At 33.7% G+C, this 17,379-nt stretch overlaps 1 protein-coding gene across 1 annotated transcript in view; it reads right to left on the reverse strand.

Annotated features, from left to right (window-relative positions):
* Positions 1–17,379, reverse strand: part of LRP1B (LDL receptor related protein 1B) — a 1,620,129-nt gene that overhangs the window by 579,999 nt on the left and 1,022,751 nt on the right. Inside the window, exon 32 of the mRNA XM_045066491.1 lies at positions 2,167–2,316. Coding sequence (XP_044922426.1) covers positions 2,167–2,316 — 150 coding nt within the window. The remainder of the gene's footprint in view (positions 1–2,166; positions 2,317–17,379) is intronic.

Below are 17,379 nucleotides of genomic sequence, written 5' to 3' on the forward strand. Positions count from 1 at the left end.
ATCTACTAAAAAGTCAAAGACTTTTTGAAATGTTGTAAAATATTTTTAACATTTTTCCCTCTAATTTATTGTGATACTTAGCTGTATTATTTGCTAGTTTAGGTTGATTTCATAAGGTATGTTTGAATTCAAGTTTTGAAAACATAATGTGGGTGGTGATTTGGGGACTGTTGGAGAATTTAAACTCTGCTATTTTTACTCAGATGATTTAAAATATGTACAAGTATACATAAAACAAAATTTTCTTGTTAATTTGCCAAAGCTGAGTAATATAAAATAATCTTATTTTACTTATTGCCTTATAAGAATATTATAAATAAATGTATGCTTTAAAATAACCTACTTGTCAGATACAATCGTTGTGTGCATGCGTGTGTGTCTAATTTCTGAAAAGTATAACACTCTTCAAACAATATAGGAATTGTCCAAAGTCTAGAAAGACACCTGGGACGTTATTAAAAATAAGATTTTTTTTACAAGTTTAAATTCCTCCTCTGGAGAAAAACTTTTAAAAAATAACACTAATTCTAAGAATAACTAGAAAAAGAATGGTGAAAATGATAGCAGAAAGACAGCCATTTAGGAATAAAACTACAGCAAAACAAAGCTACTTAATGTCTGATGCCACACTATGTCAGATATCTGCAAATGCCCAAAGCGGTAAATTTCCAGAGTGCTTTAAAGATCAAATTAAGTGACGCCAGACTTTACCTTTGATATTTGTAAAAAATTACATTTTCACAAGTGTATTCCCATGCATTTCCATGTGATTCTCATAACTTTATTAAAGCAAATATATTTACTAACTGTATTTCTCAACTATTGAAACTGAAATATTCTTTGTGATTGACGATGGGCTGAAACAATCTTTTTTTCTCTCTTTCTGTCTCACAGAAAGGTATGTTCCATTTTGTTCTGTTTGAGAACATTGTCCATGTTTATATTTGTACTTCAGAGATAAGTACACTGTCTGTACTTAGAAGATTCTAAATACATGTTGAACTGAACTGAATTTTAATTTTTTCTTATATCCCAGACTCATCCTGTTTTAAATAATAATTTGTAATATCTAAAATGGATTCACTTTTATTCAGATATTTGAAATCTAATTGAAATAAAAGGTGATTAAAGCACATTTTTAGTAGAGAATAAATTTTCCTATCTTTCTCAGTTAACAACTATTTACTTTTAAACTTTGTATATTAATCAATAGTCATTAGTTAAAACAAAACCAAAAATAAAATTAACATTCAATTTGGGAAATGATATAGTATATATAGACACACACACACGCGCGCGCGCTATCCAGAATACCTCATATTTAAAGTTGGAACTATGAAATCAGTTTTCTGATTTTCTATAACCAGACATACTACTGAGATTCTCTGTGTTAGATCTAATCCCAATACTGCTGACCTACGATGAAGGTCAGTTTATAGCCAGCCATTCATTAAGTAAAGGCACAACCATCCTCACCAAAAACCACTTATTTATGGCATTCTTATATCTTTTCTAAAGCTCAAACTACTTTGTATTAAAATTCATATTTCAAAAATCAACTTCTAATATTAATACAGTAGAAGTTGACTATTTGTTCTATGAAAATCCATACTTCCCTGTTAGCTTCCTAATTGTATTTTTCATCTAAATCTTTTTTTTTCCCCAAAGACTGAACCAAAAAGAAAGGAAATAAGACTCAAAACAGTAAGACTAATCATCCTTAAAAACAAGAAAGAACTATTTGTGGGAGAATAATTTTATTCTTTGGTCAATGGACCCTGTGGCCTTGTTTTTTGAATTATCTGTATAAATCAAGCTATCCTTTTTAAGCAGAGATAAGTCACATTTGACCTTATTGTGACAAAGACACAAGGCCCTTATATTGCAGTAGAACAAAGAAAAAAATCATAAAATAATACAAGTCACAGCCAAGAATCAATAATGGTAAAGTTTGTATTGTAAACAGCACGAAGTCCCTGATCTGGATAATCTTACAAGTCTGTTTGCTAAGGTTAAAAAAGAAAAAAGAAAAACTCACATAGAGATGTATAATTTGAATGTGCTTCTGGTGTTAATGGAGCAGTAACTTTTCTAAGCTTTAACAGGTCATAATTAATCAACTCCAATCAATACACAGCATCCTAGCTATAGAACCATTACACTTACCCATGATGGTTAGGGCTGTAGCTTTTGTTAATTCTTCTTTCATTGACTCTATTACTTCTAAATTACCACCATCCAGGTTGCATCTATTTATGGTTCTATTTCCCGAACTGATCCAATAAAGCTTGTTTTCCACATAGTCTATCGATAGACCTGTAATTAAATTATACAATTTAAACATAACAGTAGACACTTAAATAGTAATGTTCAACTACTACTATATTTGAGGGGGAAAAATAAGTTGCAAGCTTAGGTTCTTGCCTTTAAAAACAAGATCTGGCTAATAGGGAAAAATACTGTTATAACTATCTGTGGAACAATATACTTTTATAGGCACTTAAGCGTTATCTCTGTTGATTATCACAACAATCTATGACCCTGAGAGGAATGACTGTCTCATTTCATCAGTAAGAAAGATAATACCTAGAATTGTTAAGAAATCTGTGAGTCCACAGACCTGTACCCCTGGGGATAAAAATATATGTTTATAAAAAATAAAAAAAAATTAAAAGTAAAAAAAAAAAAGAAAAAAAAAGAAATCTGTGAGTCCATCGCTAGCAAGTGGACCAAGTTTAACAAAGTTTAACAAAGTTTTGATTTCCAAATTAACTGCCTGCCCTTCTCATTACACTGCTTTGCCTCAGAAAATTTTAATACATAATATTCTTTTGGGAAACTAATATCATTGATGAAATTTTTAATTCCGCCCTACTTTCAGTAACACTCACTTTAGGCAGTTCGGCTATAGATTCACTTGTTGATTTCACTGATTTTCAATTAAATATAAAAGTAGAATTTCAAAAAACTGTAATGTCACTGAAGCATGGAATTGAGCTGGGCTTCTTTAGAATCTGTTGTGGGGCGATAAACCAACCATCTAGTAAGGGAACCAAGCCAAAGGCTTAGGATCATTATCGCCACATCACAGCATATCACTGTGGATTAGCTTTATTGCATTTTATGGATAATTTCATATGTTATAGTGGTATTCGTATTTTTCAAGGGCTCAGGATATGTATATTTTGATTGCTGAGGATTCTTGGAACACATCTACTTAATTACTGGCATGCTCAGTAGGCTCAGGGTTCATGTAACAATAACTATGGTTCCATGTTGAACTTCTATAACTCACAGATACTTGTGGAAAAGCACATGTGGACATATATTCAGGCATATGGTACAATAAATTGGTTCTGGAGTCTTCCTCAGAGAATGAAGGAAGGAAAACACACACACACACACACACACACACACAGAAAAAATCCCTTCCCTATTTAAAAAAAGAAACAAACAAAAAACTAAGACAAATTAAAAAAAAGAAAATGAAGGAAGGAAGGAGATACTTGAAGAGAATCACATGAGCTCCAGTACATTGATAAAGAGTTAAAAAATATAGTCCAAATAGTTCCAGATAAGATAGTCCCAATCCAGGGAGTTGATTTATCAGATCAGTTTTAATCAAGTAGAAGTAATACTATAAGTCTATGTAATATATCAGCTATTTATTGATTTATTAGTATGTTTTACTAATAGAAGTCTGAAAGGTACAGAATAAACCTAATAAATATAAAATTAGACATTTCAGGGATAAAGTTTTCAGATTTTATTTTTATGACTACTGTGGGAGATAGGCTTTAAATACTTAAGAAAATAGTCAAAAACTATCACATTCATATTCTTTGGTGTAGTATTTTCAGGTGGAAGGTCATCCATCATTCAATTTTTTATCAGAGAAAGTTCAGTTACTTTGTAGATATTTCCTGAGTCACCTCCATGCATTTTTTTTTTCTAGTAAAAATGCTGGTTTAAACAACTTATTGTTCAGATGTGGTCTATTTTCCCTTCTACTTAGTTGGCTATCTAAATCACATAATTCTATCTTTAATCAGCAATGAAGAATATCTTACTAGAGACTTCTGTAACAAAATATACACTAAACATTTTGTAGTCAAATTTTCATTGAAAAGTGAATTAATACATTTACAAAGAATTCCTTCTAAGCAATTATCCCTCTAGATATTCCAAATTTTATCTCTCAATCAAGCCAAACCACCAGAGAGCTATCTGCTTTTTAGATTGTTGAATTTTTGTCCCTCACTTAATCTGTTGCTGAATTGAGCTCTGGCATTGTGCCCTTGATTTAAATGAAGGAAGCTATGAAGTAGCCGTAGGGAAACCACTGTTACACTTCCCAGGATATAGTGTCTGAAATAATATATCACATAGTGACCTCTTTATACAAGGACCCATGGGAGAAATTTCTTTCAGGGCTCAGTGCCAGAAAAAGCTATAGTGGAAAATATAAAATTGTAACTGATCATATTTCTCTCTTTGCTTTGGCTACAAAGAACCTAAAGAGTCATATTTGTGACCTATCTGCAGAAATTGTAAAGGAGTTGCATTTACACCACTAATTTCACTCCTGGCTTCAATAGACTAATCTATTATTTTTCTTCACCTTGATTTTTAAAATCAATATTCTTGTCTGGCCTTGCTTAAGGGATTAAATTTGTCTAAGTTTTCTCAAACCCCCTCCCCTTTTTTAAGGAAAAGGTGCACTGATAGCAAATGTGCCCAACGCCAGAGTGGGCACATAACCCACAGTGTCAGAACTTTCTTATCCACCTAACACCCTGTGATTTCTGGACTCTAACATAGCCTATATAAAGCAGTCATTTTACAGAGCAGGGAAGTTATTGTGCTGTGGTCAGAGTTCCCCAGAGTTTACTACTCAACATTTTTGTTCATGGACTCTGAGTGCCTAAAGAAAAGAAGTAGTATGGTAGTGAGCTTTGATCTTCAATACCAAGCACAATGCTTAGAGAAGAAAATTTATAAACACTGAATGAATGAATGAGTTATTTAATTAATTTCATTATTAAAATTGTAAGTTGTCTTCAAGGAGTTCTGTCTACTAAAGCTGAATTATCTCCACAACAGAATTTTTTAATGCACTACCTAAACCCACATGCTATGACAACAGAGAAGAAGGGCAATGATTCAATAGGTCTACTTGGCATGGCTTAGGTTTTTGCATTAATATTATGATGGAATAGTGTAGGATTAATCATTTTAAGATTCACAGGAAAAAATAATTAAGTTCCTATATTAACCTACATATTCGTGTGATCAGTCACCTAGCTTGCATATCTTCTCTTCTGTTAAATGTATTAGCTTAATCTCTGAATGTTCTTGAGCATGTTTATTCTTGGGTTTACAAAACAAAATTGAAATATTTCTTTCAGATTTTATTTATTTATTTGAGAGAAAGAGAACATGAGTGGGGATGGGAGAGAGGGATAAACAGACTTCCCACTGAGCTCTCCACTCAATGTGGGGCTCCATCCCCAAAACCCTGAGATCATGACCAGGGCCAAAGGCAGATGCTTAACTGACACAGCCACCCAAGTGCCCTGAATTGAAATATTTTTAAAATCCTATTATGAACTCAAGAAACTGGTGATAATACGTTTTAAATTCATAGATACATGCATGTTTAGAAGTACAGATTTTTAAAGTGTTTAATATAAATGTTTTCACAGCATAAGATTTTTTATTTTATTATTCTCATACACTTAGGCCTTAATAACACTGAAGAATTTATTGGTGTCCATTTACTGCAAAAATTTCTGAATCAAGTCTCTGTTGCACTATTTCAAAAGATGAATCACTAAGCAGTAAACTGAGAGTGTTTTGATGCACTTGAAACTACTCAATGATTTTAGAATGCTAAATCAATAGCCATGAGAAAACATCAAATATAAGCATGTTTATAAAAGTGTCCTAAACCTATGCAAAGAAATATGATTATGTTTGTACTAAAATGTTCTCAAATGGGTGAGGGTGACTGAGATGAAAACATCTTTAAAATGACTGTTGGATCTTTCTGCAGAATATATCACTATTAATATAGACTATTTTTTATAAGACACATTTATTTTTAATATCATCTAGATTTGGTAATCAAAAGAGGAAAACTAGATTCAATAATATAACAGGTATATCTAAGGAAGAAAAGTCATCATTTAAATTTAAAAACTTTTTTTTTTAGATTTTATTTATTTATTTGACAGAGAGAGATCACAAGTAGTCAGAGAGGCAGGCAGAGAGAGAGAGGAGGAAGCAGGCTCCCTGCTGAGCAGAGAGCTGGATGCAGGACTCGATCCCAGGACCCTGAGATCATGACCTGAGCTGAAGGCAGTGGCTTAACCCACTGAGCCACCCAGGCGCCCCTAAATTTAAAAAAATTTATGAAAAGAAAAGTCTACCTTTTTAACCTATCTTTTCTATTTTTATAAAAATGTAGAGTGAATTCATGTGCTTTCATTCTGACCCTTTTTATTTTAACCAAAGATATCCCTTGCTGTATTATTTTAATATTTTGATTTAAATAGCCCAGTGTATTTTTTAACTGGGACAATATAATTTGCCAAAATTATGTAATTGTTCTTACAATAGAAATACACTGATATAAGAAACTACATATTATTTTTTAGAAAAAATCAAGTCTAAATATATTTCCATATATTACTAAAAGAATTAAGTCCACTGAGTTTTAAATTTTGTTACAATTAAGATTGTGAGGGGGGCGCCTGGGTGGCTCAGTGGGTTGAGCCGCTGCCTTCGGCTCAGGTCATGATCTCAGGGTCCTGGGATCGAGTCCCGCATCGGGCTCTCTGCTCAGCAGGGAGCCTGCTTCCTTCTCTCTCTCTCTGCCTGCCTCTCAGTGTACTTGTAATTTCTCTCTGTCAAATAAATAAATAAAATCTTTAAAAAAAAAAAAAAAAAAAAGATTGTGAGGTTCAGGGACTCCTGGGTGGCCCAGTAAGTTAAGCATCTGCTTTCTTCTCAGGTCCTGATCTGTGTCCTTGGACGGAGGGCTGGTTGTCTGTTTTTCTGGTCAGTGGGGAGTCTGCTACTCCCTCTCTCTATCCCTCTGTGTGCTCTCTTTCTTAAATAAAATCTTTTAAAATTGTTTTAAAAATAAAGAAAAAAAATTATACTGGGAATTTCACCTTGTGTGTCTCATTTCTTTTTTACATGACTCAAAATTAAATCAATATACTATGCAATAGGGTATTAAGGCAAAATGCAAATATACAGAAAAAATGATTTTTTTAAATTAATGTTTTCTAGAGATGGTAATTTCCTAATACTTTTCAGACACCAAATTTCATTTCAAAATTTTCAGCCCTGCCTATGCATTACAATTATCTGGAAAACTATTAAAAATACTGTTTTCTGTGCTTCACTCCCAGAAATTCAAACTTAATTGGTTTGAGTTGGTCCCAGGAATCAGTATTAAAAGGAAAAAAAATTCTCTTCAAGTGATTTTAGAATAAAATCATTAAGAAACTCCTTTTAAAAACTGCATATTTTTATGAACCTTCAAATTTGAATGTGCAGTAAGTTTAATGAGGCCTTTTAAATATTGCCTGGAAGTGTAATATGGGGAGATCTCTTTCGAGATAGAGGAATGCTAAAGATCTAGATGGCGAAGAAGGGGTACCATAGATAATAAAACATAGATGATTAACTTCAAAGCCTCCGGACATGTATAAAAAAATAACATTGAAATCTTCTAAATATTCTCTTTACAGCATTTTCTTCAGACAATAGAATACAACTCCTGCATATAGGATTGTGATAGTTATAGAAACTGACTATTGAAACTATACAGCCGGTGAAAAAATATCATAAAATTGCATCCCTCACTAAAACTGTAGAAGAATAAAATGTTCTGGATACTCCAAAATGGAAATCTTTTCAGAGTTCACCAGAAGAGACATGGTTTCTGGGAGGCAAAACTGTTTCTGAAACATTGAATTTTTAGCTCCAAAGGAGCATGGTTGTTCCATGAGGAAGTAGAGTGTGGTTCGTTGCCCAATCGCTATCACGCTATCTCAAAAAAATATCTCTTAAGAATGCTTAGATTTTGTGAGTGCAGGAATAAATATGCTGAGGAAACCTGACCGGTCTTTTTGCTTCATCCCTGCCTTCTCTCTGAGGTAAATATAAATACAAGGTACCACCTTTCAATTCAGCTTGTCTCTTCATTTCTGGGTTCACCTTCAAAAGACCAGTCAGCCTCCACCTTGCTATCCCCTCACTTCACCACTATGAAATTGTTAAAATAATATACTAGTGTCTAGCACAAAGAAAGCGCTCAATAAATGCTAGCAATTTTTTAATACTACAAGTTTTTGTATTTCCTTTTCAAGCTGAAATCCTAGTCTAGAATTTGCAACTCTTTGGTAATTCCCACAACTGATAGTTTTGAGATAACTTGATGTGAGGTATATTCAGATTGTGCATTTCATTTGTTATTACAGTATCTCTCAATTATGCAGGTACATCAAAATTAGAACCTTTTGTTCTGTGAAGCCCAATAAAAGACATGCTTCAATCTGGGAGAACATATTTTGCAATCCACATATCAGACAATGCAACACAATTATGTCTGCTTCTGGAACTGTGATAGTTGTAGAAACTGGCTACTGAAAACATACAACAAATGAACAAAAGACTAGTATCAACAAAGTACACTCAAAACACAGCAGCTAAAATAATCCAATTAAAAAAATGGGCAAAAGAAATGAATAGACATCTCAAAGAAGATACACAAATGACAATTAAGCACATGAAAAAGATGTTTAACATCAAAAGAAAATGTAAATTAAAGTAACAATGGCATCGCTACACACCTGTAAGAATACCTAAATAAAAGTAGTGACAAACTAAATGATGACAAGGATTCGGAGAAAAAAACGATCACTAATACGCTGTTGGTGGGAATGAAAAATGGTACAGCCCCTCTGGAAAACAGCTGGGCATTTTCTTGTAAAACTAAGCATACTATTTCCATAGGACCCAACAACTGCACTCCTGGGAATTTATTCCAGGGAAATAAAAACTTATGTTCACACAAAAACCTGCACATGAATGTTTATAGCAGCTTTATTTGTGGTAGTCAAAAATTAGAATCACCCCATCGCTTGCAAGAGGAGAATGTGTAAATAAACGGGTATTGACATATCATGGCCTCCTGCTTAGCAAGAAAAAGAAGAAAAGTACTGATAGATTCAATTTCAATGACTCTCTGAGGATATAAGCTGAGAGGAAAACAGCCATCCATAAGGTTAACATCCTGTATGATTGCAGTTATATAACATTTTAAAAATAGAAAATATCAGAAATGGAAGACTGATGATGTGGGGAGGAAAGCGGAAAGAGCTGTAGGCAGGAAAGAAGAGGTACGGTCATAAAAGGGCAGTAGGAAGGACCACTGTGGTGTTGGAATTATTCAGTATCTTTTTTTTTTTTAAAGATTTTATTTTTTCAACAAAGAGATCACAAGTAGGCAGAGAGGCAGGTGGTGGGAGGGAAGGGGAAAGTAGACTCCCCGCTGAGCAGAGAACCTGATGTGGGGCTTGATCCCAAGACCCTGAGATCATGACCAGAGCAGAAAGCAGAGGCTTTATCCCACTGAGCCACCCAGGCACCCAGAATTATTCAGTTTGCTTTTTATTCTTTTTGGTTTGTTTGTTTTGTTTTCCCACCTAACCATAAGAACTTCATTCATTTTGGGGCACCTGGGTGGCTCAGTGGGTTAAAGACTCTGCCTTCAGCTCAGGTCATGATCTCAGGGTCCTTGGGATCAAGCCCCATATCAGGCTCTCTGCTTGGTGGGGAGCCTGCTTTCTCCTCTCCTTCTCTCTTTGCCTCTCTGCCTATCTCTGTCAAATAAATAAATTAATTAATCTTTTAAAAAATGAACTTCATTCATTTTGACTGTGGTGTTGGATATAGGAACCTACGCATGTGGTAAAATTACATCTAAAATTAAAGATACAGATCAATACAAATAATCTGAATAATATTAATGGATTGCATGAAGGTTAGTATTTGGGTTGTAATATTTTATTGTAGTTTACATAACATTCCAATGGAGGAAAATCAGATAAAGCGTACATTAAAACTCTGTCTTATTTTTTAAAACTTCAAGTGAATCTAAAATTATCTCAATAAAGTTTTTAAATAAAAAAAGTATATTATCCAAGAAAAAGTTGAATTACATGTGTACAGATCTGAATATTCCACTCCAAAATATGCCACTTTGGTTTAACAATTATTTTGATTTCAAAACAAATGAGAAATAGCAGACAAAAAAATAAAAGTTATTTGCTTTCCTTTTTTGCTAAAAACAGTCCTAGGCATTTAATCACTCAAGACCAGTCTAGACTCTTACCAGCCCAGGATGGCACTGAGAGGGACCTACATAATGAACCTAACTAACCCAACACTTATCTTCCATTAGTTTCTCTCAGATATTTGCCTTCCCATAGTTTGCTTCCCTTGTAAGTTCAAAACCCTTTTCCTTTGTTTTGTTATTATTTTGTTTTGTCATTATTCCACATAGTTTTCTGGGTTTTGTTAAAATGCTATATAAAGCCCAATTTCTAACCACTGCTTTGATTTACTGATCAGTGAACTGCATACATGTGTGTTACTTTTGTTAATAAACTGGTCTTCTGGGGTGCCTGGGTGGCTCAGTGGGTAAGCCTCTGCCTTTGGCTCAGGTCATGATCTGAGAGTCCTGGGATCAAGCCCCCCATCAGGGTCACTACTCAGCAGGGAGCTGGCTTCCCCCTCTCTCTCTGCCTGCCTCTCTGCCTCCTTGTGATCTCTGTCTGTCGAATAAATAAAATCTTAAAACAAACAAACAAACAAACAAACAAAAAACCTGTTTTTCTCTGGGTGGTTTGTCATTTGTAAATCTAATTTCCAGGTTATTAGCCAAAGAAAGGTTAAAAAAAGAAAAATGGCGCCGGGGGGGGGGGCTTTTTTTTTTTTTCTCCACTGCAAGTGGCTATACTACTATTATCTTAACCTGATCTAAATTCTTTCTTGAAATCATCCCTCTCCATTCACTCTACTTTAAGAAGTCACTGACAACAAATTGAGTTACAGAACTAAGGTAATTAGTTCTTTATCTCACGGAGTTAAGATTTCAGCCTCTCCCTTACCCTCCCTGGAATTAATCATTTCATCTCAGATAGTTTATCCTATATTTCAAGCTTCTAATGATTGGCAAAAATTATGTGACTTGTGAAAACAACACATGCAAAACTGTAGGCAAGCTCAGACTCGGTGACAGGCTTTTCTTGAGGAGTGTTTGTTCTAAAAAATTACTTTAAAAGGTTTAATACCTATAGTTTTATAGTTCACCAAAACTATATTTTATAGCCTGGTAAGAAGTAGAACAAAATATTTTTAAAAGCCCTGGACTGTGTCATTTGAATATTTTAAAATTATACTTTCTGTCATTATAATCCTAAACATTCCCTTGTGTTAGTTTTCTTTTTCCCCTAGATACACAGGGTTTTCTAGACATACCATGTTTGTGCCTTTTACGCTTATTTTTCCTTTTTACTAAGAATAAGGTAAGCACCTTCTCTTCTGTCCCTGCCTTAAAAACAAAAGTATATATTTTCCTTCCAGATCAAGTTGAAATTTTCAAATATCACCAATTTGGGTACTATTCTCTATTTTTATTGCTCATACAAAATTGGTTGTCTCCTTTATTTTAACACTGTCTACTTATATTACCTTTATGGTGTCTGGGAATAGTACTCATGAATGACACTGCATCAAGTGATTAGTAACTATTTCTGTCTTTTTACTTCACTGGACTATGATCTTCTTGATAATGTATCCCAGATTTTATTTTCAGGTTTTGACACCTACTATACACTTCATAACCTTTTTTAATAATTTTTTTAGACTTGATCACATTGAAAGAATGAGTAAACAAATGATCAGATAAAAATATAATAAATTTAAGTTATTTTTGTGTATATTAATGTGTAATTTTAATATCCATAATTCCTCTGGCCTTATTTGTAAGCTCTTCTTAACATTCCTTTTGGGAAGTGTGACTTTTATATATTGATTAAATTCCATACACAATAAAAGTGACTGTGCTGAGTAATAAGTATATTTAAATAACTGCATATATCAAGCAAGAAAATATATACAAAAATTTGTGTTAACCTTACTTTTAAAAAGTGAGGTCCTTTGGATTCTGATGATGTGATAAAAAGTGCTTATGAATGTTATCCATGAATAGAGTTCAAAATCCACATTATGTAGTAGATGGGTTGGAATGATTAAATAATAATTTTTTTAAAGTTTAGTAGGTTTCAAAAAGGTGTACTTGAAGTTGAGTAAGCAAATGAATTTTGGTTGGATTACATTGAAAATGAGGGGAAATATCTAGAAAATAAAATACATAGTACACAGGATTCTTAAGAGTAAACCATGAAGGATAATGCTGATTGACAAGCCAAGTTGCTTTATATGAGGCTTAAGGGATAAAATTCATAATATGTAAACATTTTAAACATGGAAATGGCTTTAAGTAGAAAATTAAAATCCTCTGTTACGCAAACTGCTCTAAGTACTTAATGTATCCAAGACTGAGCAATAAATCTTAATTGAGAATATTTAGCTCAACAATGGATAACTGGAATGTTGATTTGTATTTAACAGAAACAAAGTTATTCAGCCTAAACTGCCTGAAGGCTCCAATTACTTAGTCTTCAGTGATACAGGGTCCTAAAATGCCAAGTTGGGTATTTTGATAAGATTATGATGCACTTCTATTTCAAGCATGTCACACATATGGATTTAACAACAAACAAGGGAAATCCAGTGAATTACAACATAAAAACAATTTCACAAATTAGAAAGTCTACTATATCAGTGACATTTCTGTTGAAAAGTAGCATTTAAAGATTTGGAAATAGTTAATAGTGAGGTATGATTGGCATAGAGATGGAATTGCTTCTTGTGTTCCCTGGCTGCCTAGAAAAGCTGACTGTTGCATCCTAATTGGGCCTACATTTCTCAGGAGTACCCAGGTTCTGATTTTTTTTTCCTATACTTTCTACGCTTGAAAGAGTATCAGTTTTATTCCCTGATCTTAGCTTGAGGTCACGCAATTACTACATGAAATCAGCCTCTCTACATAATGGTTATGGTTTAATATGGCTTTGGAAGCAGATAAACTTGGATTTGAATTCCACTCTACTATCCATCACAGGCAACTAACTTCTTTCAGTAAGACTCACTTTCTGTATCTATAAAAGAAGGATAAAAAACCCTTCCAGAAATGATTAGTGTGAGGTGATTAATGCAAAGCTTTTTACAAGTGCTTGACATATGCTAAGTGTGTAAAAAGTAGTCACTATAATTATGTTTTTTTTCTTGCCAAAGTGAGGATGGTTCTATTGTATCACGTATCCTAGGCTAAGGATAAGCAAACACAAAGGTTGGGGGTTCATAATGAGAATTCAGGTTCCATAAAGGAGAACGGATAATGATTGCTTTGAGTTGATACTTCCCAGCCTCACCAAAGAGAATATTGTGTTTCCTCTTTAAATCTGGGAAAAATAAATTGTAATCTGATAATCAATATACCCAAAAAGAAGAGCAACTGAACAGTAGCTCCTCCTTTCCTACTCATCTAATTTTCTTAGTGGAAATGGTTTAGAGCATACGGAGGGCAAGTGTTTAAGCCGGAGTTTGCCCAGACAGACTCACCATGAAAAAATAATTACAATAATTTCCTGCAGTGCAAAATATCAGTGCAGCTTGATAAGTAAATAACAAAGTAATAAATTTCCCTACGTATATGTATTTCATGGGTATGGCAATCATGTATGCCAAGAAAAATAGGTTTGTACTTATCTTTTACACATAGCCATGTCTACTCCTGGTACTGGAAAAGTCCATGTTAGAAATCATCTCAGGGGAAGAGTTCTAAGAAAATCTTATCAAGTGGGATTATAATGTCATTAATTCTTGGGATTATTTCCAAGATTCTTCTATATCAAATGTTTCCTTGTGAGACTTAACTTTCATGCTGGAAGAGAAATTTGAATGTCTCCATTTGACTTCAGACTTCCTAGTTGGGTTCTTCTTTTAGCTTGGCAGTAGGGTTAGGCCGAACTTTCAGGGCATAGCATTCCCTGATGGGAACCAAAACAACCCCCTCAGGCAATAAGGACTGCCCTGAGCCAGAAAGACCCCTTGTGAGATTGACTCCAAGATGAGGATTTGACTTTCACTGCCTACTTGCACTTTTCCACCACCTTTACCCCCACACTTTTGCCTATATTTATATAGGAAGTATTTTCAACATTCTGGGGATGATCTTTGATTGCTGGCCTCACTGAGATAAATTTATTTCTGATTTCATCATCACTCCTTTCTCTGCCTTTGGGTTTTGTCAGTGTCGAGTGGCTCAGCTTGCTCTCTTTGGGACCCCCAGAGCCAGGGGCTTTTGTATCCCTGTGTATTAGCGACAATGCTGTACTAAATAACAGTTCAATTTTATATATAAAACAAACAAAAAAATAGGCCACTTATTTGCATCGCAGCTCTAGGCTCTCCAGAAGAGAAAAAATAAGTAAACAATAGCAAAATAATAATTTTTTTAAAAAGAAAACAATCATCTGAAGTGCTTCAGATTTTGTGAAAAGTAGTAAACAATATGTTTTTGAATATATTTTAGGAAAACAGCTCAAGCACACAGTTAAAACACTGATTTCAAAATATAGTTACTAGGCTACGTAATTTTAACCTATTTATTTATTTATTTGATTGTTTGTTTATTTTGAAGATTTCATTTATTTGAGAGAGAAGCAGGCTTCAGGGATACCAATGTGGGGCTTCATCCCAGGACCCTGGGATCATGAACTGAGCTAAAGGCAGATGCTTAACAGACTGAGCCACCCAGGCTCCCCCCATCTAAAACCTATTTTAATCAATGACTATAATAGCTTGAAACTCATATCACTTTACCTGGCCTTCATCCATCCTAAATAAAGAATCTGAAGTGACTGAATATAGATAAGACTTTCCTGCTGTATACTTACAATGATATTTTTTATACTTAATTTATAGATAATAGACTCTCTAGCCTATTGGTATATATCAAAAATTATAATAACATGATCAAAATGAATATGGCATTACTGTACAAAGAATTTAGTTTTATCTTTACATCCAATACTGAGGACTTGTTGATAAATAGATAAGTTAACCACGTCTATTTTTGCCCTATTCTTTGTTTCTATGAGAAATCTCTGAGGTGCTAAGGAGAGCCAAATGGCCACCAGGTTAGACAGGAGTTGGAGGAGAAAGAGCAAGAGGAACATGTTGAAAAGAACATTTGAAAATAAACTATTTCCAATTTCCCTCTCTAGCTAGCCATGCTTTTATTTATAAGCAATCCTGTTGATAAAATTCTTACACTCCATGCTTTGAGAAAATTATGGCATAAATACAAATATTTTCTACTCATCAGATAATTGAAGGAAATGCAACATGGACAACACTCAGATCACTTAATATGCACTACTTTCACAAAGTTATCTTACTCAGCTATGCTATATAAATAAATCTTGGATTTATGCAATCATGTAAGAACTTGTTGCTATTGGATAGGAAACAGTGTTCACTTCATTCAGCAAATATTTGTTGAAGATCTACTAACATGTCAGCATTGAGCTATGAGTTAAGGACGCAATGGTAAATAAAACAGATATAATCTCTAACATTGTAGTTTCCTTTCTAGTTGGTAAGCAGTAGTTACTCAAATATTCAACAAAAAAATGGAAGTCTAAAATAATGACAAGAACTATAAGATGAAAGGGTGTTAAATGTCTATTTTAAGAGACTTCGGCCTTGCCAAGGGAGGTCAGGGAAAGCTTCTTTGAAGAAATAATATTTGAGTTGAAATCCTGCAGATAGGCATACAACTGAGATGGGAGACATTTCTGGGCAAAGGAATACTTTGTTAAAATGTACTGTTAGTGTAAAGAGTCTAAAGTTGAGAGAAGCAAAGAAGGAAATATGGCTGGAGTGGATAAGTTTGACTCATACTGCAATTCTTTTTAGATAGTAAACTCCATGAGGAAAGGGTCCATATCTCCTGTTTGCCTTATTTCCCAGTAAATTGGCACTCTGTAGGAACACACTTTTTTTTCCTCTTTATTTTAAGAGGCCCACATACATACAGATCAACGCGTGAATCCTTACTGCATGATTCTGACTCTCTTTCTCATTAGTATGTCATTGCTACAAAGTAAGTATTACATAAAAAGTCATCTTTGTGTCATCCACAATGCTTAGCATAACACCTTAACATTACCCATTTAATGCATGGATTTAGATTTAAGAAAGAGGGGTTATTGTAGAGATGTTTTTCTTTCTCTCTCTCTTTCTTTAAATTTACATGTAGTTATTTCTGAAGCATTCTTAAGGATTGTTTCTTTTTCTCCTCCTAGGCTAAAAAGAATACATTATCATACTTTATATAATAATCTATAGAAACATGTTAAATTCAGTATAATAGTCATTTGCCCAGCCTCCAATCAGAAAGCATGAGTAATTAATGCCAGCTAAATTTTGTTCACTTACTGTTTCTGCTTAATAGAGCTTTTACTAGATTTTATTTAAATACTTATGGAAATTTATGTTTGGATCAACATAGACAATTGCTATATTTGTAGGCACATAGATGAGTGGATAAAATATAAGAAAGTTTGTGTTTAAAAATTGTGATGTTCATTTAATGTGTCAACCTGGCTTGACTATCATCCCCAGTTGTTCAATTAAACACTAATTGAGATTTTGCTGTGAAAGTATTTTGTAGATGTGAATACTATTTGCAGTCAGTTGATTTTAAGTTAAGGACATTATCCTAAAAAAATCTAGGTGGGTTTGATAAAGTTCGTTGAAACGCTGTAAGAGAACTAAGGTTTCTAAGAGTAGGAAGAAATTGTAGCCAAAGTCTACAGTTTAAACTGCTGCCTTAGACTTTCCATCCTGCCAGAGGATTTCAGATTTGCAATCTCATTCCACAAATTCTTGTAATAAATCTCTTTGTATATCTATATCTATATAACTAGACTCTCTCTCTCTTTCTTCCTATCTATCTATTCATCTATCTATCCACATATTCGAGTGGTTCTGTTTCTCATGAAACCCTGAAAGACACACAACTTTCTCCCATCTCCTATTGTAGATAATTTTTCAGAGTCAGCTAGAGAAAAATAACATTAGTGTACACAATTCTTCACAAAGGATGCTTTTACTGTATTTTAAATGAGTAAAAAAGAAAAGCCAAAAATAACCTATGAAACAAAG

This window comes from Mustela putorius, unplaced genomic scaffold, assembly GCF_011764305.1.
Source record: "Mustela putorius furo isolate JIRA1106 unplaced genomic scaffold, ASM1176430v1.1 tig00003867_pilon_pilon_pilon, whole genome shotgun sequence".
Taxonomy (NCBI): domain Eukaryota; kingdom Metazoa; phylum Chordata; class Mammalia; order Carnivora; family Mustelidae; genus Mustela; species Mustela putorius.